Source organism: Heptranchias perlo, chromosome 8 (assembly GCF_035084215.1).
Source record: "Heptranchias perlo isolate sHepPer1 chromosome 8, sHepPer1.hap1, whole genome shotgun sequence".
In the NCBI taxonomy this organism is placed as follows: Eukaryota; Metazoa; Chordata; class Chondrichthyes; order Hexanchiformes; family Hexanchidae; genus Heptranchias; species Heptranchias perlo.
In genome coordinates this window covers 12930392-12952974 of record NC_090332.1, presented here as the reverse complement: position 1 = coordinate 12952974, position 22583 = coordinate 12930392, and the positions used below count along the sequence as shown (strand labels likewise).

At 41.9% G+C, this 22583-nt stretch overlaps 1 protein-coding gene across 6 annotated transcripts in view; it reads left to right on the top strand.

Moving 5' to 3' along the window:
* ltbp1 (latent transforming growth factor beta binding protein 1) overlaps nucleotides 1–22583 on the top strand; it is a 304945-nt gene that overhangs the window by 245536 nt on the left and 36826 nt on the right. For all 6 annotated transcript variants that reach the window (XM_067988679.1, XM_067988681.1, XM_067988683.1 and 3 more), the window contains 3 exons: nucleotides 1263–1406; nucleotides 12870–13037; nucleotides 15837–15923. In XM_067988679.1, the coding sequence (XP_067844780.1) occupies nucleotides 1263–1406; nucleotides 12870–13037; nucleotides 15837–15923 (399 nt within the window). The remainder of the gene's footprint in view (nucleotides 1–1262; nucleotides 1407–12869; nucleotides 13038–15836; nucleotides 15924–22583) is intronic.

The following is a 22583-nucleotide window of genomic DNA, read 5'->3' as shown; positions in this document are numbered from 1 at the left end:
TAGTAGTTCCGGAATACCTTCCCGTATATTTATTGGGGAAAAAAAGGAATCATTAGACAAAAGAAACAGGAAATTAAAGGTTCCATTGTTTTTCCATGGTAGTGAGAATTCTGGATAAATTGGGCCAAATATTCTTGCAATCATTTGGTCCATTTAAGCCAATTTGTATTTGGATCTCTTTCGAGAAGCCTGTTCCTTTAGAAAATGACCACTTGCAAATATAAGAATAGAGTCACATCAGGTGTTTACCCATCATCGTGTGACACATCATATCTGAGGCTGGAAACGCAGAAAGTGATGCATTTTTGAACTGGTTATCATTGGTGGTCTTCTATGGGGGAGGGGATAGTTATCAGCTTGATCTACAGTCTTGTGGCTGGGTTTATGTTTCAGTCTTAACAGTTAATAGGGTGGTATTGGTTTAATATTGGTCATGTAGTAGGGGGTCTGCATTGAAGTCTTGATCTGGCTCTGCAGTACTGGTTGAACTCAGTGGTCTGCTGGTGAATGTATATTACCCCCCCCCCCCACAACCCCAAACCATTGATTTTGTGTTGGGCCCATGTCTTGGAGATCAGGTGGAGGTACGTATTTACTGACAAACAATTTAGTGGTAAATCTGTGTCCGAGTGTTGGTGGTCTGTTGGGGTGTGTATTTGATGCAGTGGGTCTTGGGAAGGAGGGACTTGTTCAATCCCTGATAGGGAGGGATATGCTGGGTCCAAATCTTGGATATGTTTAATCCAGATGGTCACATGGTGGGTCTGCGACTTTGGTGGTCTGGGAAGAGGAAGGTACATGCGTCCAAGGACCCTGATGGTCTCCAGTGGAGGCTGTGCTCATTCAGGAACCAACTTTTGTCATTTGAACTTTGAATCCAAATCCAAATGCTCATCTCCCCAGAGAATTTCCCATTTACCCTCTATGATACAACTTTCTGTAGAAAAGATTAATGTGCAAACCCCCCCTTCTACTTCCACTCTCCCCCTCAGTTTTGTACTGGACCTTGAATATAAGAAGTTACAATGTTTTCAAAATGTTCAAATTTTTACCCCAGTTTAACTGAAACCAGAAAAGATTTGATCTTAAAAGTACAGAAACAGCAATGAATAGGCCAAATGTGAAGGTGACATGCAGAAGTGAAATTACAGTTCTGTACTTCACAATAGCAGATACATCAGTCTATCCTGAGTTGTTGAGAAATGCACTGTGTGTGGCCTGATCACTTACTCATTTAATGTTGTTCCTGCTATAATTTCCAGATGTAAATGAATGTGAAATGATCAGTGGGGTATGTGGTCAAGCTCTCTGCGAAAACGTGGAAGGCTCATTTCTCTGCGTCTGTTCCGATGACATCCAGGAATTTGACCCAATGACCGGGGAGTGCCGTTTCCCTGTCCCTCCAGGTATGTAAAAAAAACCTGACCTCCATTGAAACAGGGTAACCTTATCTTCTTTGTGGTACAATCCATGGGAAGTGGGATGGGCAATGGCAAGTGGGAACATTTGGAAGGGTTCTTTTTTTGGACCTGTGTTCTACATGTTAACACCTAGCTCAGATTGTAGTATATAGTTTCACAGCACTTAATAATATCTGAAATATTATTATGGATAGATACTTCAGGGTTGGTTTGAAAGTCTAGTGGACGGAATTTACTTCTGTTTTTGTTGGCACTCAACCACTTTTTGCAGTAACAGTAAGCTATTATAGTAGACACACATTTCTGAAGTGCGCCTTTGAGAATGACAGTAGTATCATTTTGCATTAGTGTGAAGGATATCGCTAACCTTTTTCCACAGCTAAGTCCTTGTTTAGTAGCACTGGTGGAAAAGCTCCAAATTTTTCTCCCTTTCCTACTCAATTAATTTCCTAAATGAATAGTCCATTCTTGCAAATTTAATCTCTGTCTCCTGATAAGGATTTGGCATTCTTTTAAGTTTTCAAATTATACGTCAGACTTTCCACCTCCCCCCACCCCTCCCCTCCCCCCAGCCCCATTTCAGCAATATAGCATTTTCTGTAACTTCAGTCTTCACTTGCTGCCTGTGAAAGACCCACTTGCAACAATTAAGGACTTAAAGTAAGTTGGAAGTGTTGGAGGCAAGTAGATGCTACCAGTCTGTGCAGTTGTTAGAACAATTCCATTGTAACCTTTAGCTAAGTTGATACATATCTAAGTGAAATTACTGGTACAAAGCCTTTACAGGGATAGAAAACAATTGAGTGGTTCAGCTTCCGTTCCTTCCTTTAGAGCCAAAACAGTTCAGCTTATTTGATTCCATCACATAGCAAAACTCCACAGCACTTACTGAAACTACGTCGTACAGGTGCTCAAACTAATGGAGCTAAATAAGTGAAAAATCAAAAGGCAGTATTGGAGACAGGGCTGCATGTATATTTTTCAGCCTATGATAATTCACGAGATGCACGTTATGATTACTCTGGTATTGTGTTACACAAGCACAACATTTCAGAGAAAGCATAGAGACATTCTTAGGGCTGAATTTTCGAAACGCATTCCAAAGTTTGAAACACGAGTGCACCTCACACTTGTGCTGTCATTTTTTGGTGGAAAATTGCAAGTGCATCATTTTTTGAAGCACCTGCGGCATTGTTAGAACTGTGCATAGCCCTAACTGACACAGAGCGTTTCCAGCATTTTCTGTTTTTGTTTTACCACAGAAATTACATCCGTCTGTCAAGCTGTATATGTTAACACCTTTTAGATAGGATTACTTAGAATTTACAGCACAGAAACAGGCCATTCGGCCCAACTGGCCTATGCCAGTGTTTATGTTCCACACGAGACTCCTCTCACTCTACTCCATCTAAACCTATCAGCATATCCTTCTATTCCTTTCTCACTCCTTTTAAACTGCTGCACCAACCATCAAAGTGAATCCTTTTTACCAGCTATCCATCTTCCTGCAGACTGAATATCTGATTTCAGTTTTTGTAACTCTGTTTCCCGCGGTGCTCCTAACGTAAAGCTGGACTTGATGGGCCAGAGATAGTGCCACAACACTGTAGCCCTAATTTTCTGACCCACCCTCTCTTCGAGCACAGCTCGTAGCTTGTAATGTAGGGAGCCCTAAGATTCTTCTTCAGTGAAGTCTCCATTTTAACCTTCGCTATCTTAAAAAAAATCCATATATAAAATAAACTAGAAATCACTTTTTATCATGTCAAGCTGATATGAGTGTAAAACCTCTGTGGTTGAGACAAAACTCCCTGCTACATCTGATATTGCCAGACACATTTCTGATGAGTTTTGCTGATGGTCATTTTACATTTTTTTTGTGCCTCCCTGGAGCCACGTACATGCCAGTCCACTAAACTCAGAAAGGCTGACACAGGCCCAAAAACGCTGACAGCTTGAAAAACAGCGTACGACTGAAAAACAACCCCGAATAAACGCCTCAGCCAAAGCCACTACTTAAAGCAACCGAATAAGTCAAATTCCTTCTTATTCCATTGGATTTCAGGATTTTTATTAATGTTTTGAGATCATATTCAGCAATTAAGTTTGTTTTTTAATGAAAACGTTAACCCAATGGCCTCGCGTATGACATACGAAAATAAATAGTTGTGACGGGAGCACACTGGGACATGACCCGGCCCTGTTTCAAGCTGCAGCAAAGCCCATTGGCCCATCTTTTGTATTATAGAGAATAAAACTCTGATGGTGCTAAATTTATTTCCTAGGGAAGTCCGGGGGACGAATCCCACAAATTTTTGATTCCTGACACTTTTTTATGGTGCATGTTCCATATAGTTCAGCATGTTCTTATTTTCATCCCAGTGAATGAAACCCTCTCTCCGTCTCTGTAGAATTTATCTTCGGTCAACTATTGCAAAAGGGTAAACAGATGAAGGGATCTCCTGGGCAGATTGCTATTTGCAAATCAAGGAGGTGAAAGGTGACCCCCGGAAGGTCTCTGCCCTCTTTGTCAACGCTCAGCTCAAAATACCAAGGTATTTCGTCCACTGGTTCTGTGGATGCCTCCCATTATCAATCAGCACAACAAGACTAACTATACTGGGCCCACTTGCTCCGTATTCTCACTGCAGCTGTGGTTTTACTTATTTCTGCTCACCTGTTTTTCATTTCATTATATCAGTTTATCTCCGTCCATTAGTTTAAAAAGGTTAAGCACGGTTCTAGATTTAAGACAACATCAAAGGATCATATAAATATACGTACCTCAAGACTTTCACATTAAAAGCTCCTGTTGCAAAACAGTTCCCAAGTGTGTACAAGTCCCTGTTCTTTAAACTATATTAGATGATTTATGGTTACATAACCATGTATAGTTGAGAGATGATTGGTAACTCCCCCTCCAATTTTATTGCTGGTTGAAATAGAGTGGGTGGATGTCCATCTCCTTCCATAATCAACGTTCTTTGTGCAAATAAATTTTGAAGTATCTGCATTATGTGTATCTTGGCACAGTCCCAGATTTAGGGGTCAGTTATGTTACAGGTGCTATTCTTGGGAGTGTGATGGAGAGCCAGGAGACCTGAGTTACGCTGCCAACTTTTTTGCTTAGCAACAATGGAGTTCTAACCAATTTTCAATGACTATTAAATTCTGTTGACAGTCGATAGAAGGAGTCAGCTCTCTGATAACATTAAAAATTAAGTTTGCAGGTGGATCAGTAGACTGCCCAAACTTTTGAAGCTTGACTTTGCACCTGTCCGTAGTTATGCTATACCTATTTGAGGTCGTCTCACACTTCTTGCTTTTAAAGTGGCCTGCAATCAAATTGCTAAATTGACTCTATAGTAATATTGGCTTGTAAGAGTCCAGTTGCGCTATAATTAACAATATCCCACCACTCAGCAATGACCATCATTAGTGGCTTTGTTGGCTACGGTTTAAGTGTTGGTACATGCAGTGTTGAGGAGTATAGGCTATACTTGCAATGCAATGGTATGTTAATTCAATCTTTAACCAGCACATTGAACAAATTGCACAGTTTACAAAACTGATCTGTGGCAAAATCTGTCAATGAGGGAAACTCTGGTTTAATTATTGAACAAGACTTGGTTGAAAGTGACCACAATATAACTTGCCCTCTCTGGATATGTGAATAGCACTTTGTAAAGTTAAATAAATCCTTTCTACAAAACAGCAATTTATTTTACAATAGCATTCCCAGATTTGACAGAAGAAACAGGGATAATTCCACATTAACCTAACTGACCTTTTTACAGGAATCAAACTTTTATTTGTCTGTGGGTAATAATAATCCAGCCATCACAAAAGAAGACAGAGGAGTCAGCCTGGTCTCCTAATGAAACCGTAGAGTGTTGAATGCAATCACCATCAGGAGCCCCTACAACAACACCCCATCCCTGTCCCTCAGAGCCCCATAAACCCATTCTCCCAACTCTGTTAGGCCTCATTACTCACTGGATTAGGAGAATTTGTTGGTGAAACTGATCCATTCCTTCCAGCAATTTTCTTAGATTTCTGTCTGGAGCAAGAAATGTCATCATCACCACCACCAGAGCCCCAGAAACATTCTTGCCCCCTGATTTCTGCCCCATTTCGCACTGTTTGGTGCAGGAAAACATCTGATTTCTGTGCACGCACATACAAATGAAAGAACAGCAAAATCTACCACTTAAACATGCAGACCACCATTGAAAGAAGAAAGGAAGAAAGACTTGCATTTATATAGCGCCTTTCACCACCTCAGAATGCCCCAAAGTGTTTTACAGCCAATGAAGTACTTTTGAAGTGTAGTCACTGTCATAATGAAAGAAACACGGCAGCCAATTTGTGCACAGCAATCTCCCACAAACAGCAATGCTATAATGACCAGATAATCTGTTTTAGTGATGTTGGTTGAGGGACAAATATTGGCCAGAACACTGGGGAGAAATCCCCTGCTCTTCGATATAGCGTAATGGGATCTTTTACGTCCACCTGAGAGGGCAGATGGGGCCACTGTTTAATGTTATTCATAATGGAATAAATGCCTCCTGTCAAAAATTGTACTTGTGTTGTTTTTTCCAGTCTAAATCCAAGTCAATTTAGATTCAAGAAAGCACTTACATGGGCTGTTGCCACTTTTCCAGCCTGCCTAGGCATCTCCATATGTGTTCTACTACCAGTCCTGTTTCCAATTTGAACTTTGCCAGTATTTTAAATTGCGTTTTATTTGATTCAGCTGTTTTCTAATACTAATTTAAAATGCTTGTGACAAACATCGCACTTTATCTCTCTGAAGTAATTCTTGCCTGTATTCATTGCTGGTTTGCTGTCTTTCCAGCTCCTCCTCCTCCTCCATACTCTCCTAGGCTACAGATCTCTCCATAGCTGGTATTACTGTCACAGTGTTAGGTAGCAGGAAAGTTGTTTCGCTAGCTGTGATAGGACCCCTACCTATGTTTTACGTTTAACACACTTTGAGTTATTGAAGGACTAGTGGTACTGGTTAAAGTTAATGCTTATGGTTTTAAAGTGCATTGTTGCAGTTGTTTCAGTAGGAACACATGCAGCCAAAGCTCAAACTAAAGACTGATCAAACTGAGTATAAAGGTTGATTTGAGATTGTTAGACAAGATGTTGGCTTGGTGAATTGCCTCATAATCAGTGCACTGACTGCTGTCAAAGACCATAACAACTTCATATTGTTGAGACTCTAAGTGGAGAGATGGCTTCACTTGAACAAACATTCAGTGATACTCAACCAGAGAGAGCTTGGATCTTGGGCTCTTTGAGTGATTCCACAGCACACCGCATTTCACCTCTTCTGCGCATTTGCTAAAACATTGTGCGTGCACAGAGAAGGTTACTGGTTACACATCATCAGGCCACTTAAGCTACCCCCATATGAGCAGCTTTTCCGTGGCTGGTGCGAACAGCATGAACAGAGGGTAAAAACACCAATTGTCTTGATGGTGAGTGGTTGGCAACTATGGAGAAAACCCCATAGAAACAGCAAATCTGAAGGCTGTAAAAGACCTGGGGAGTCAACTTTCCTCCGCTTCCCCCCTTCATTGATGCAGGTCAGGCAGAGAGCATCCAAGAATGCTCCTCCTGACGATCTGAACCAGTCCATATTTGCAGCCCAATAAGGCCTCTTGGCAGGGCCTTGCACTTGGAAACAGGGGCATGAATCCAACTGCTGCTGCAGGCCTTGGTTGCGAAATGAGTGTCAGTTGTGAGACCTTCTGGGTACTCTTCCTAGTGGACTGATGTCTGGGGAGGAAACTGAGACAGCAGGTACTGTTATGTCACCCCAGCCTTGTTTACATGGGATTTGAATTTTTGCACCTGTTGTAGATGCAAGAACACCACCCACCCCACCTGCGCGGGAGATCTCTGAAATCCCAGGGCAAGACAAAGAGGGCAAAGACCCAATGTCACATGTCTCTGGCTCCTTTTTTCTCTGCTTTTCACCCCGGAACTGAGTGAGGAAAGCTTGGCCCTCAAAGATCCAGAAAGTTTGCCTTCTTGCTGTCCTAGCAGTTGTAGATAATGTTGTGCAGTCTCTTCAAGATACTTATCCATTTGACCGTGAAGAGATCTAAGCTGTTTGCTCCCACGTCTTCCTTAGGAAAACGATTTCAAAAAACTTACCGCTCTCTCAGTGAAGGCTAGCTGTCTTACCTGAAATCTACCTCTCTTCACCTTATACATGTATCTCCTTGTCCTGCTATCCTGTACCAAATCAAATAGCCCTGACTGATCCTCTTCATCCTTGAACCCCCAGCATATTTCCCTTCTGTGAGTCTATCCTGATACATTTTATGCTCTAGTCCTCTAATGATTCTAGTAGCTGTTCTCTGCACCTTCCGGTTGTGAGGTTTCCAGAACTGCACACAGTACTCCAGGTCTAGCCTGGTATTCTACAGCATTTTCATAAATGATCTGGAAAAGGATGTCAGTAGTTTCATCTCACAGTTTGTGGATGGCAACAAAATAACAGGGGTGGCTCTATACAGTGGGATAATATCCTTTAACCTATATTGTATTCCCCCTTTTATGCAACCTGACATCCTATTCACTTTCTGGACAGCAGCCAGACATTGACTTGATATCTTGAGGGATTTGCCTACTATAACTCCCAGATCCCATTCTTGATTTGTCTTTATCAGTATTTTTCTAAGGATTCTATAATCCGTCCACATATTTCGTATCCCTACATGCGTGACTTTCCATTTATTGACATTAAATTATACCTGCCGATTGTTAGCCCGCCTCCCTGGACAGTGCAATTCCCCTGTAGCATGTATCCCATCTTTCACCGTGTTAACCACCCCTGCTGATTTGGCGTCGTCCGCAAATTATGAGATGAAACTGCCGACCCCCTCTTCCAGATCTTTTATGAAGATGCTGAAGAGTATTAGTCTCAAGACCACACCCATCTATCCGGAACGCCTGCCACCTATACAGACTTTCTGCATGTAATTTTAAATTACGGGGAGGCAGAAAACTGGTGGCAGCAGATCGACCACCCGTTATACATCCCGCCCTATTAAACGGGCAGCCCATCTGTTACCAGCAGTTTTACACCCGGTGGTGAAAGTTAAAATCTACCCCTCTGTTTCTTATCACCCAGTATACTGTGCCTGTTAGTTTTCTCAACTGGTTTTCCATGTGGTGTCTTATCAAAAGCTCTACTAAAGTCCAAGTCATTAGTCACTGTGATCTACATCCTATTACTTTATCAAAATATCCTATTAAATTTTCCTGACTTTCCTTTGGTAAATCCCAGTAATCTCTGACCAATTAGTTTATATCTCCCCAGATATTCCACCAGCTTGTCCTTGACAGTTGATTCTAGAATGTTCTCTTGTAATGATGCAAGACTAACTGGTCTGTAGTTTCCCAGTTTCCCCCTAGGTCCCTTTGTAAAATAAGGATGCTACATTTGCGACAAAAACAGAAAATGCTAGAAACAATCAACAGGTCAGTCTGCATTTTGTGGCGAGAACAGGTTTGTTCTTCAGTCCTCTTGTACCACCCACCTATCTAACAAATTGCTAACTATTCCTGCCAGTTCACCTTTGAATTCCCTAAGATGAATCCCATCTGGCCAAGGTGTCTTATTTATCCGGGTATCTAGCCACCCACTCTGTAACATTGCTAATTTTATAACACATCTCATTCTGACAGTCATGGAACACCCACTGTGCTGGAGCCCTTGTACTGCTCTTTCCCTTGGAAATATGGAACTCATCCAATTTATCAGCCATGCCCACATCTTCACTAATCTCAACAACCTTTTGAGAAACCAGTGGTCCTAAACACTCTGTTTTTTCCTTTTCCCCCGATGTATTTGGAAAAATTTCTTGCCATTTGTCTTAATTTCACCTAGCAATTTTAAAAATTAATCTGCCTGTTTAAAATTGCTCTTGCCTTCTGTAAGTTTTCCCTTACACTGGGTCTTGAACCCTTTTAATGTATAGGATTTGAATACTTTTGCTTTAATTACCTTTGTTGTCATTCGGGCTGGTCTCCGTCACCCCCATGTTCTTCCTATAGTTGTACACGCTGCCACTGCCCCCTCAGTTATCTTTTTAAGTCTGTTCTTTTGGATGGACTAGGCAGCACACTATTATTACATCAACAGGGTGTTCAGTTCCCTGGGTAACTCAGCAGGACAGATAGAAGCAAATATGCCAGTAATCCTATGCAGATTAATGTACCATCTGGTGGAAAATCACAGCATGTATGTGCGTGGTCCTACATTTTATGATAAGAGAATGGTTTATATTTTAATAGTGCAGTTTTGGTTTACATACTGTATTCTGCCTATCAGGGATGTATAATAAAAATATATATATCTGGGCCGTTAACATCACTGATATAAAAATTACTGGTTTAACACTGAGCCCCTTCAATATTATAATGAAATCACAGTAACATTGGAAATGTCAAAGGCTGCACCTAGATGATCTGTGTAGTGTGCTAACTGCTTGGTGTGCCATGTTGCGTCTGTTAGGTACCTTTGGTATGAACCCATAGCCCATCTCCTTTGACCCAGTGGATTTAGGGAGTGAGTAACTGAGTTGGACAGATCAGTAAGGTCCCTAGTTTGATCCTCAGGTAGTTAATCTCAGGGTGGCAGCAGGGAAGCTACAGGTGGCTTTGGGAACCCTTGGTTAGGCAGGAGAAAATCAGCCAGGGTTCCCATTCCTGATCGCTATCCAGCGACCTTTGTTGTACGAGTGGCCGTTGAGTGAGGATAGCACTAGCTCTGGTGGGATGCCTCCCATGCTCAAATAGCTTACCTCATTCCCTAGGCTCCCACTATAAATAACGGCCACAGGTGAAAGAAAGAACTTGCATTTATGTAGCACATTTCACAACCTCAGGACGTCCCAAAGCACTGCACAGTCAAAGTACTTTTGAAGTGTAGTCACTGTTGTAATGTAGGAAATGTGGCAGCCAATTTATGCACAGCAAGGTCCCACAAACAGCAATGAGATAATGATCAATGAATCTGTTTTAGTGATTTTGGTTGAGAGATAAATATTAGCCAGGATACCAAGGAGAACTCCCCTGATCTTCTTTGAAATAGTGTCATGGGATCTTTTATATCCACCTGAGAGGGTAGACGGGGCCTTGGTTTAACATTTCATCTGAAAGATGGCACCTCTAACAGTGCAGCATTCCCTCTGTACTGCACTGAAGTGTCAGACTAGATTATGTGCTCAAGTCCCTAGAATGGGACTTGAACAGACGACCTTCTGACTTAGAGGCGAGATTGCGAGATAGACTTGTTGGCAAAATTAAAGCCCATGGGATTAAAGGGACAGTGGCAGCTTGGTTACAAAATTGGCTAGGGGACAGAGAGCAGAGAGTAGTGGTGAACGGTTGTTTTTCAGACTGGAGGGAAGTATACAGTGGTGTTCCCCAGGGGTTAGTATTAGGACCGTTGCTCTTTTTGATCTATATTAATGACCTGGACTTGGGTGTAGAGGGTATCATTTCAAAATTTGCAATTGACACGAAACTCGGAAATGTAGTAAACAAGGTGGAGGCTAGTAACAAACTTCAGGAGGACATAGACAGACTGGTGAAATGGGCAGACACATGGTAGATGAAATTTAAAGCAGAGAAGTATGAAGTGATACATTTTGGTAGGAAGAATGAGGAGAAGCAATTTAAACTAAATGGTACAATTTTAAAGGGTGTGTAGGAACAGAGAGACCTGGGGATGCACATACACAAATCTTTGAAGGTGGCAGGACAAGTTGAGAAGGCTGTTTAAAAAGCATATGAAATCCTGGGCTTTATTATAGAGGCATAGAGTACAAAAGCAAGGAAATTATGCTAAACCTTTATAAAACACTGGTTCGGCCTCAGCAGGAGTATTGTGTTCAATTCTGGACACCACACTTTAGGAAGAATGTCAAGGCCTTAGAAGAGGGTGCAGAAGAGTAGAATGGTATCAGAGTGAGGAACTTCAGTTATGTGGAGAGGCTGGAGAAGCTGGAGTTCTCCCTAGAACAGAGAAGGTTAAAGGGAGATTTGATAGAGGTGTTCATAGAGTAAATACAGTTTTGACAGAGTAAATAAGGAGGAACTGTTTCTAGTGGCAGAAGGGTCGGTAACCAGAGGACACAGATTTAAGGAGTTCGACTGACTGGGAATGGGATCATTAGAATAAAAGGGTGTGAGCACCTGCCTCATTCCTGCTGCTCCCCGGGCAATCTGTCCAGTGGGGTCCAGAATTTCGGAGCAGCACCTTGCCACTCCATTGAAGGTGGGATGGGCTCATCTGGCCTAATTGGCCGAAGAAGAAATGCTTTTATCCTGAACGGAATTCCTGGCTTAGTTGCTGCTTTCCTAATGGCAATCGACCGCTCGTTGGGGAAGTGACATTGAGGGCCTGTTAGACTGCATCGTGCAGGCGTGCTGTACCTTGCCCACACACTAGGCGGATTTCTGATTGGAAACATTGTCCGCCAGTGCCATCTATAGTGTCACGATTGAGTGAAGAAATGTCACCAACCAACTCCCATCAAAAATTCTGCAGTAGAGCCACAAAGGGTCAGATACTCAACGGAAATTCCCCGCCCCCTCCCAAATCGCACTATTTCCACGTAGAAAACCAATGCGGGTTTCAGGGCTAACATTTTTTGTGGCCTAATAAGTAAGTATATTGCTTAACTCATTATTAAGCCATACAGACGAGAACACTTTGTTTTGAAGTTATGCAGTTACCTCCACGTGGTCTGCAGACGGAGGCCTCCCAGTCTGGGTGCAGCGTGGTCTGTTATTTGAGTAGTTCTACTGCACACAGGGAGCATTAATCTCTGAGAAATTTCACTTGATGGTTTTACTGGTTAGTAGCCCAAATAATTCCAATCGTGCACTAGCTAAAATAAATTGCTCTGCATAAATGTCATGTCACAAAAAGTGTGAACAGCATCAGGCTGTAGTGAGGTGAAAAAGATATATTGTGGCAGTTCACGTGGCCTAAGTAAGTGAGCCCATAATGCTTTATCTAAAGGAATGATAAACAATTAAAGAGCATTCACTGTAATTAAATAAAGAGAAATACAAAGGCCCTAAGAGAAGAATGTACTTGCCACGGGCGCTTTTGTTTTTGAATTAATTTTATTGAATGGTGCAAAATGTTTTCATTTTCTTGGATCATGGGACTTACAGATGGCATGGGGCACTTGCAGATAGCTATATTCAGGATCATGCACTGTCCTGTACATTTGGGTAACATAACACACAGACAGAGATGGGAGGCTTTTGTTGAGCAGGAAAGGTGCAGGTCAGTGGGCTCTTTTGGTAGTGGATATGGGGATGTTGGGGTGAAGTACGCTTTTCATAACTCATTAAAATTTATTTGCACCAAAGTTTCATTAAAATTGTGTTTTCTTTTTCCAGTGCTTGTACAGACAGAAGAGAAAAAGGAATGCTACTACAATCTAAATGATGCCCACTTCTGTGACAACGTCCTGACTTCCAATGTCACCAAGCAGGAGTGTTGCTGTACTCTTGGAGCAGGCTGGGGTGATAATTGTGAAGTCTTCCCCTGTCCTATGTTTGGCACTCGTAAGTTTGCTTCTGTAGAAATGACTGTTTGCGATGTTATTGTATGCATGCTTGATGGAGAAAGGAATTTGGTACAAACGTGTTAAACATTCGAATGATATCCCCACTGACAGTTCCTTCTACCCTTATATCTTTGATGAGACAGCTACCAAGTCAGCTTATTTTTCTCTCCAAATGAAATTATGGGATTTTCTGAATGTGGCAATTCCATGGACCTGAGTATCACCCCTGGGTGTCAATAATGAAGTCTCCATTTAACATTGTTGGTGATGGGACTGTTCAGGCACTCCACGTTCCTGTACATGAACGAGCTAGCCTCGCACCATAACATGAGCTCGATCCATTTACATAACTTATCGGCACTCTGGGTGTGTCTGTCATGATGTTGCATTTTTGTCTGCCTCAGCCATTGAAAGGGGTATGCCCTTTGTACATTGGGCACTTTCTTGACAGGGGGATACCGGGCATGAGACGCACATGTACCAGGGACAGAATGGAGGGGGAAAGGCAGAGATGCCTACATGTTTTTAAAATTTAAAAATGGCCTCTTCTTTGATGCCCATTCCAAATGGATGCTGTGCAACTGAAGCACTGATCAGGCATTCCATTGGCATTATGAGTTGGATACCTAATTCAAATGATAGTCGGGGGTCTATTGAACCTGGTGCACAGCTTGTACTCTGGCTTCCAGCCCCTTTTGTGCTCGCCAACCATATGGGGACATGCAAAGTACGCTGATGTAGGCCACTTTTCTGGAGAGCAGACACCCAACACACTCCAGTGCATTAGGTGGCCACTCTCCTATTATTGGCCTCATTGTTTCAGTGGGAATGGATAAACCTGGCTTTGATCTGCGATCTTGATTTTCTAAGGTTTTATGGCATAGAAAGTGCAAATGCCCACTTATATTTGGTGTGCAGTGCCTGTGAATGCCGTAGAATTGTGTAGACTAGGTCCTGCAATTTATACATAAAGGGTTAATTACTTAAAACACAAAAAAGAATACGTCAGAACCAGGGATCTATTGGACACCAATGAGGGAGCCTCCCGAAGATCAACTTCACTGCAATAAATTTTGGTCAAGACAAGCAGAAAGACAATTGCAGGAGTCCGTAGGAGATTAACTAATTTCCTAAACGTTCTCACTTATTTTGTGTGCTGGATTTTTTTTGTCTCATTTCGTAGGAATTACCTTGGGGTACGGTAGTGTAGTAGTTATTTTACTGACTAATAAGCCAGAGGCCTGGACTAATAATTCAGAGAGCGTGAGTTTACATCCCACCGTAGTAGTTTGAGAATTTGAATTCAGTTTAAAAAAATCTGGAAATAAAAAAGCTGGTATGAAGCTGTCAGATTGTCGTAAAAACCCAGTTGGTCCACTAATATCCTTGAGGGAAGAAAACCTGTTGTCCTCACTGGGCGTGGTCTATGTGTGACTCCAGTCAAACAGCTATGTGGTTGACTCTTAGCTGCCCTCTAAAGTGGCCAAGCGAGCCACTTACTCGTATTAAACCACTACAAAGTGTAGCACCTTCACCAAGCAGAAGGCCCACTGCTACCTTCTCAGGGCAACCCGGGATGGGCAATAAATGCCGGCCTTGCCAGCGCTGCCCACATCCCAAGAATGAATAAATATTAGGTAGAAGATTACCTAATGTGCATCTGGTATGGCTGTATTCTATTTGGTTCTTTCTTTAAATGTATTTATTGGTGGATGGAGAGAGGGGATTTAGTACTTCAGATGGTAAGTCATTGTTAATGTTGGGGAATGAAACATCTCTCCGCTTTGTGAATCTAATGTTAAATTCAGGAACTCCCAGCTGAGGTATAGCACAACCAGCTGCAGACTAAAGCTCTCTTTATATTGCCTCAACAACGTGATTTAACCCAACCTGAGAAGAGCACCTCTTGTTGCACCTGTTGACCTTTCCTATTGGCCTCTGCATGAGACTGGCAATCGAGACTGAAATTGTGGGAGGTTTGCACCATACACTTGATGTGGAGATGCCGGTGATGGACTGGGGTTGACAATTGTAAACAATTTTACAACACCAAGTTATAGTCCAGCAATTTTATTTTAAATTCACAAGCTTTCGGAGGCTTCCCCCTTCGTCAGGTGAACGATGTGAAATGAGATCCTCGAAATGAAATCGCATTTATAATTCACAGAACAATGCTTGGTGAGTACAGACAGTTTGTGAGTACAGGCAGTTGAAAAAACTGTCTGTACTCACCAAGCATTGTTCTGTGAATTATAAATGCGATTTCATTTCGAGGATCTCATTTCACATCGTTCACCATACACTTGAGCCAGCTAGGAACTTGATTGACATTGGTTGACTTGGGGCAGGCTGAGATGGACCAGCTGGTCTTTCCCTGTCCGTCATTTTCGTATGTTCATATTTTTCATAGCTATTTCATGCAGGACCCTTGCAGTCAGCAGAAGAGTTTTTTTTACTGTACCTCTCTAGACAGTGTTTTAAAGTACCAGTTAGTGCCTGTATATTATATAGTCAGCATGTGGAGGAAATAGTATTTGAGAGCAGGAAAATCTACATTGAAGAGTGAAAAGTTGATATTGTCAAATACCTTAGCCAGTTATAACTGCACTTGTAACTGATTAACTCCCCAGTGCAGAGCACATATATCTCCTTTATCTACATACATTATCCACATGTCAGTGTTGCCTCTTGTGTTACACATACTGTATAATTGACTAGCTAATTTGACCTATAAGGTAACATTTTCTTTTAGTGACGCCAGATTTATTTTTTTAAACTTTTCTATTTTATTCTTCAGCTGAATTCGCTGCCATGTGCCCAGAGGGGAAAGGCTTTATACCCAATGGAGACTCAGCTTATGGAATCAGTGGACTCAACTACAAAGGTCAGGATTGGACCATTCATTTCAATAATATGCTACACAAGGCATGAATATGCCAACATGGTTGGCAGACATTCTAGGTTAAGACGTAGTCAACATTATTCTCAGTTTGAAACTAGGTAGAAACCAAGTTGTTATAAATGCTGAATTCACCTGGGTAGGATTGTCTGGTTCAGCACTCTAAGCAAATACACTTTGTTTTCAAAATGATACATGCCATACAGATGGTCCAAGCTGTCGTACCGTGAAAGGATTTGATGCTTTTAAGAATGAGCAATGGCAGTTCAGACCACCTAACTCAACCTGTCATTTAAGGCATAAACCCGTGATGATCCCACACTCCCAGCTGGAAACCAGTGCTCGGAGAATTGAGGCTACAGTGCTGTAACCCAATCGCCAACTCGATCTCTTGAGTGTGGCTCTCCGCTGGGAGTGGGAATGCAGAATTACCCCTCCAATTCCATGTTCCGTACCCACTCTGATCACCATCATCTCCCTTCTTCAGCAGCACAGAGTCTGCATCCCCTACACCCTGTTGAATACGGAATCTGTTTTTGAATGTTTTAATTGCACGGCATTCATTGCACCAGTTGGCAGTCTATAACAACAACAATTTGCATTTATATAGCGCCTTTAACATTGTAAAAACGTCCCAAGGTGCTTCAGAGGAGCGTTATCAAACAGAATTTGACACCAAGCAACATTAAGAGACATTAGGACAGGTGACCAAAAACTTGGTCAAAGAGGTAAGTTTTAAGGAGCAAATTAAAGGAGGAGAGAGAGGTAGAGAGGTTTAGGGAGGAAATTCCAGAGCTTCGAGTCTAGGCGGCTAAAGGCATGGCCACCAATGGAGGAGTGCTGACAATCGGGGATACGCAAGAGACCAGAATTGGAGGAGCGCAGAGATCTCGGAGGGTTGTAGGGCTAGAGGAGGTTACAGAGATGGGGAGGATCGAGGCTATGGAGGGATTTGAACACAAGGATGAGAATTTTAAAATCAAGGCATGGGTGATGGGTCAATGGGACTTGGTGCGAGTTAGGATACGGGGAGCAGAGTCTAGTCCACAAGTTCACGGTTCTGAATGTGAAACAGTTACTTTTAAAAATTACATTTAGCTAGAGATTTCTGGGCCTGATAATTTCATTTTCTGGTTTTCTTCTGGCCCAGCAGAGAAACTTCACCTGTGCCCAAAAGTTGATCTAAAGATAATGGATCCAACCAATTATTTTCCCACTGATCCCTTTGCCCCTTCTAATTATCCTAATATAGACTGAGATTGTAATAGTGTAAAGGGTAGAGAGGGGGAAGAATTTTTGAAGTGCGTTCAGGAGAATTTTCTTGATCAGTATGTTTCTGGCCCAACGAGGAAGGAGGCATTGCTGGATCTGGTTCTGGGGAATGAGGCGGGTCAAGTGGAGCAAGTGTCAGTAAGGGAACATTTAGGGAACAGTGATCATAGTATCATAAGGTTTAGATTAATTATGGAAAAGGACAAGGAGCAGTCTAGAGTAAAAATACTTAATTGGAGGTGGGCCAATTCAGTGGGTTGAGAACGGTTCTGGCCCAGGTAAATTGGAATCAAAGATTGGCAGGCAAAACTATAATAGAACAATGGGCGGCCTTCAAAGAGGAGATGGTTCAGGTACAGTCTAGGTACATTCCCACGAGGGGGTAAGTCAGGGCAACCAAAGCCAGAGCTCCCTGAATGACAAAAGAGATAGAGAGTAAGATGAAGCAAAGAAAGAGGGCGTATGACAGATGTCAGGTTGATAATACAAGTGAGATTCAGGCTGAATATAGAAAGTTCAGAGGGGAAGTGAAAAAGGAAATAAGAGGAGCAAAGAGGGAGTATGAGAATAGACTAGCAACTAACATAAAAGGGAATCCAAAAGTCTTCTATAGACATATAAATAGTAAACGGGAAATCAGAGGAGGGGTGGGGCCCGATTAGGGACCAGAAAGGAGACCTATGCATGGAGGCAGAGGGCATGGTTGAGGTGCTAAATGAGTACTCTGCATCTGTCTTCACCAAGGAAGAAGATGCTGCCCAAGTCACAGTAAAAGTAAAAGTCACAGGTAGTTGAGATACTGGATGGACTAAAAATTGATAAAGAGGAGGTACAAGAAAGGCTATTTGTACTTAAAGTAGATAAGTCACCAGGTCCGGATGGGATGCATCCTACGTTGCTGAGGGAAGTAAGGGTGGAAATTGGGGAGGTACTGGCCATAATCTTCCAAACATCCTTAGATACGGGGGTGATGCCAGAGGACTGGAGAATTGCAAATGTTACACCCTTGTTCAAAAAGGGGTGTAAGGATAAACACAGCAACTATGGGCCAGTCAGTTTAACCTCGGTGGTGGGGAAGCTTTTAGAAACAATAATCCGGGACAAAATTTACAGTCACTTGGACAAGTGTGGATTGATTAAGGAAGGCCAGCATGGATTTGTTATAGGCAAATCGTGTTTAACTAACTTGATAGACTTTTTTGATGAGGTAACAGAGAGGGTTGATGAGGGCAATGCGGTTGATGTGGTGTACATGGACTTCCAAAAGGCATCTGATAAAGTGTCACATAATAGGATGTTAGCAAAGTTGAAGCCCATGGAATAAAAGGGGCAGTGGCAGCATGGATACAAAATTGGCTAAGAAACAGGAAACAGAGAGTAGTGGTTTTTCGGACTGGAGAGAGGTATACAGTGGTCTTCCCCAGGGGTCAGTGCTGGGATCGCTGCTTTTCTTGATATATATTAATGACTTGGACTTAGGTGTACAGGGCACAATTTCAAAATTTGCAGATGACACAAAACTTGGAAGTGTAGTAAACAGTGAGGAGGATAGTAATAGACTTCAAAAGGACATAAACAGGTTGATGGAATGGGCGGACAAGAGGCAGATGAAATTTAACGCAGAGAAGTGTGAGGTGATACATTTTGGTAGGATGAACAAGGAGAGGCAATATAAACTAAAGGGTACAATTCTACAGGAGGTGCAGGAACAGAGAGACCTGGGGGTATATGTGCACAGGTCGTTGAAGGTGGCAGAGCAAGTTGAGAAAGCGGTTTAAAAAGCAAATGGGATCCTGGGCTTTATAAATAGAGGCATAGAGTACAAAAGCAAGGAGGTTACGATGAACCTTTATAAAACACTGGTTCAGCCACAACTGGAGTATTGTGTCCAATTCTGGAGTCCGCACTTAAGGAAGAATGGGAAGGCCTTAGAGAGGGTGCAGAACAGATTTACTAGAATGGTTCCATGGATGGACTTCAGTTATGTGGATAGACTGGAGAAGCTGGGGTTGTTCTCCTTAGAGCAGAGAAAGTTGAGAGGAGATTTGATAGAGGTGTACAAAATCATGAGGGGTCTAGTCAGAGTAAATAGAGAGAAACTGTTCCCATTGGCGGAAGAGTCGAGAACCAGAGGACACGATTTAAGGTGATTGGCAAAAGAACCAAAGGCGACATGGGAGAAACTTTTTTACGTGGCGAGTGGTTATGATCTGGAATGCACTGCCTGAAAGGGCGGTGGTGGCAGATTCAATCATGGCTTTCAAAAGGGAATTGAATAAGTACGTGAAGGAAAAAAATTTGCATGGCTACGGGGAAAGGGCAGAGGAGTGGGACTAACTGGATTGCTCTTGCAGAGAGCCGGCACGGGCTCGATGGGCCAAATGGCCTCTTTCCTTGCTGTTATCAATATATAATTCTATGATTCCATAGTTTAATTGCTGAGTGGTGTGTTACTTAGCTTGTACCTCAACTTAGGTTTAAGTTCCAACAACACATGGCAGATTCCTAGAAGAGGAAAGGAATCAGTGGTGTTGTTACACCAAGTCTGACTGTGTTCATTAATATTTGCCTCAAAAAGATGTGAGAACACACTAATCGAGGTGTGTACTAGGTGAAAGAAACTGTCAGTCAACCAACCAGTTTGCAAACTGTATTTATGCTTTTAACGCTGAAAATTATTCGACTGTACATCGATACACTACAATTCACAGATCAGAATTGAGCCTTGAACCATTCTCCTGCAGTATGAATCTGTCCCCATTCTGATTTTGCTCTTAACTAAAAAGGTTCAACATTTGCTCTTCAGTGAATTTCTGTTAAAAGATTTCGCTGCATGGGGAGCACATTTGACCATGTTTAAAGTAGTAAGCTATGAAAATGGCAAAGTGAAAAGGGAACTATAAAAGCCAGACTATGTCAGTCTAGACAGAGCTGATTTACGCTTTGCCGACAATCAGAATGAGCCATGTTTGAGTCTGTTCAAACATCCCACTGTTTGACTCAACTGGAATCTAACTTAGATCAAAAATAATTCCGCATGTCAATAAAGCACAATTGCGTATGTGGACGAATTTACAACTCTACGTAATATGTGGTGTTAACATATTTTTAGATGTGTCAACAATGCTTAGTTATTCATGTGCAAATCTCTGTGCATGTACAATTGCAGTTTTTGGCAGTTGCTCATCACTAGTTGATGCAACAGGTGCAATTCTATATGTGCCATATATTTTCAGCTGACTTGCAGTTAAAGTTATCCAGCAGTAGAAACCACTCTAGATTTGCAGCCTGTTCTGCACAGAGGAAGTCATGCCAGTGGTATAAATGCCAAATGCCATGTTCCTTATTCATATTTCAGTGAGCACTGTGGTAGCAGAGTGATGCACTTTATTGGATATACCCAACTGGGGACACTGCCTTCCCAATCTCAGCTCCGCTGCTGTAGGAAGATATTCAACAGAGGCTTAGGGGGTAATTTTGACTTTGGGTGATAGTGTAAAATGGGTGATATCAATTCAGCCATCTGTTATACATCTCCCCCGATTTTCATTTGAAGTCATTGGGAATGAAAATCGGGAGAGGTGTATAACGGGAGGCTGAATCGATATTGCCCATTTTAAACTATCACCCAAAGTCAAAATCACCCCCTTAAAGTTTCTACAGGAGGCCCCAAAGGAGAGAAATCTCTCCAGGCCATTCTTGTATGTCTCCCAGCACCTGTCTCAAAACTGCTTTGGTGGAACCCTGGAAGCAGAACAGCTGCAAGATATGCTTGATCCTTGGAAACTGGTGATAGAGATGAGAGCAACTGCTGTGACTGTGCATTGATCTGGGATTATCCTGATCTAAACTAAATATATTTGTGTAAATGTAGCTGTGAGCATCGGTGGTGAAAATAGTGTACATTTCCTGCAAAAATCTAAAGATCCTGTTTGATCTGAGGGGGCATTGTTGCTGTTACTATAGGCACAAACAAATCACTCCATCCAGTTAGAACACAAGTGTTTGAGGAGCAGGGAAAGGTCATTATGACAGGTCATCGCATTTTGATAAGATAACCCTACCTACATACCTTACCAACCCTCCCTCAATCCTTTTGTCCTTCAAATGTACCCAATTGCCTCTTGAACCGACTTATGTTATCCACTTCAATTGCTTGGTAGTCTATTAAGCGTGGGATGTTATAAGCAACAGGTCAGGATGAGTAACACAATTCTATATAAATGGACATGCATGTAACAGTAATGGATGTAGCAATATCAGCCACATAAGGAGTAGAATTCAGACTTGAGACAATTTGTAATATATGTGCACAATTATAGGAGCACATTGCCAGAAACTTGGTTATGTCATTTTATGTCTGTCTGTCTGTCTTATCTACCACATAATATATATATAAATGATATATAATGTACCTTAATGTTGTAAATCTCTCATCGTTGGTGGTCTAATAGCTCAACTGTCAGTTGGAAAAACCTGTGTTTTTTCAAGGAAGGAGTGAGTGGGTGAAGAACACAGTAGATACTAAAAAATTAAATTGTCTTTTAAATGTTTTTCTTAAGTGCCAGCTTTAACAAGGTGCAGATGTACATTGAATCACAAAGGTATTTGAGCAGTGACACATGCAGACTATCTTCTTAAAATGAAGATCAAAGTGCAACCGAGCTTAACTCACTTGATACAAGATGAAAATTTCAAGCCTCCAACAATATTTGAATCCTTGGTATTTTTGTACTGGAGATGTATTTAAATATATGTAGGAGTGCGCTGTCTGTCTGGTGATATAACGACAGCTCTGACCAAAATCCAGACAGTGCGATCTGACCTCATTAACATTTTAGATGTAATTAATTCAATTGCATACTTACTAGAGATTCTAAAACGTCTGCAGAAACATTCAGTAGATCATAATCATAGATTCTGTCTATCCCTTTAGCCCCCAATTCCAGAGTCTGCACATTGCTATAGCCCCCAATCCCAGAATCTGCCTATCGTCATAGCTATCAATCCTAGAGTCTGCCTATCGTTATAGCTATCAATCACATTCACAACCAGATACCTATCCAAGTTTTTTTTGAAGGAGTTATTATTTATTTTAACCTAAACTGATCTTGTTGGGAGTTTGCTCCAGGTAGTCAAGAACTCAGAGAATCAAAAAGATTTACAGCACGGAAGAAGTCCATTCTGCACGTCACTCCTGTGCCTGCTCTCATACCAGTTACAATTCTTCTTTCCGTTTCCCTTTTAAAAGCAATCATGAATTCAGCTTTCATAACGTTTATGGTAGGGAATGCCATGCTCTAACAACCCTCTGTGTTAAAAAAATTATCTGAACCTCTCCCTTTGATCTTTTGGTGATGGTGTTAAATTTAT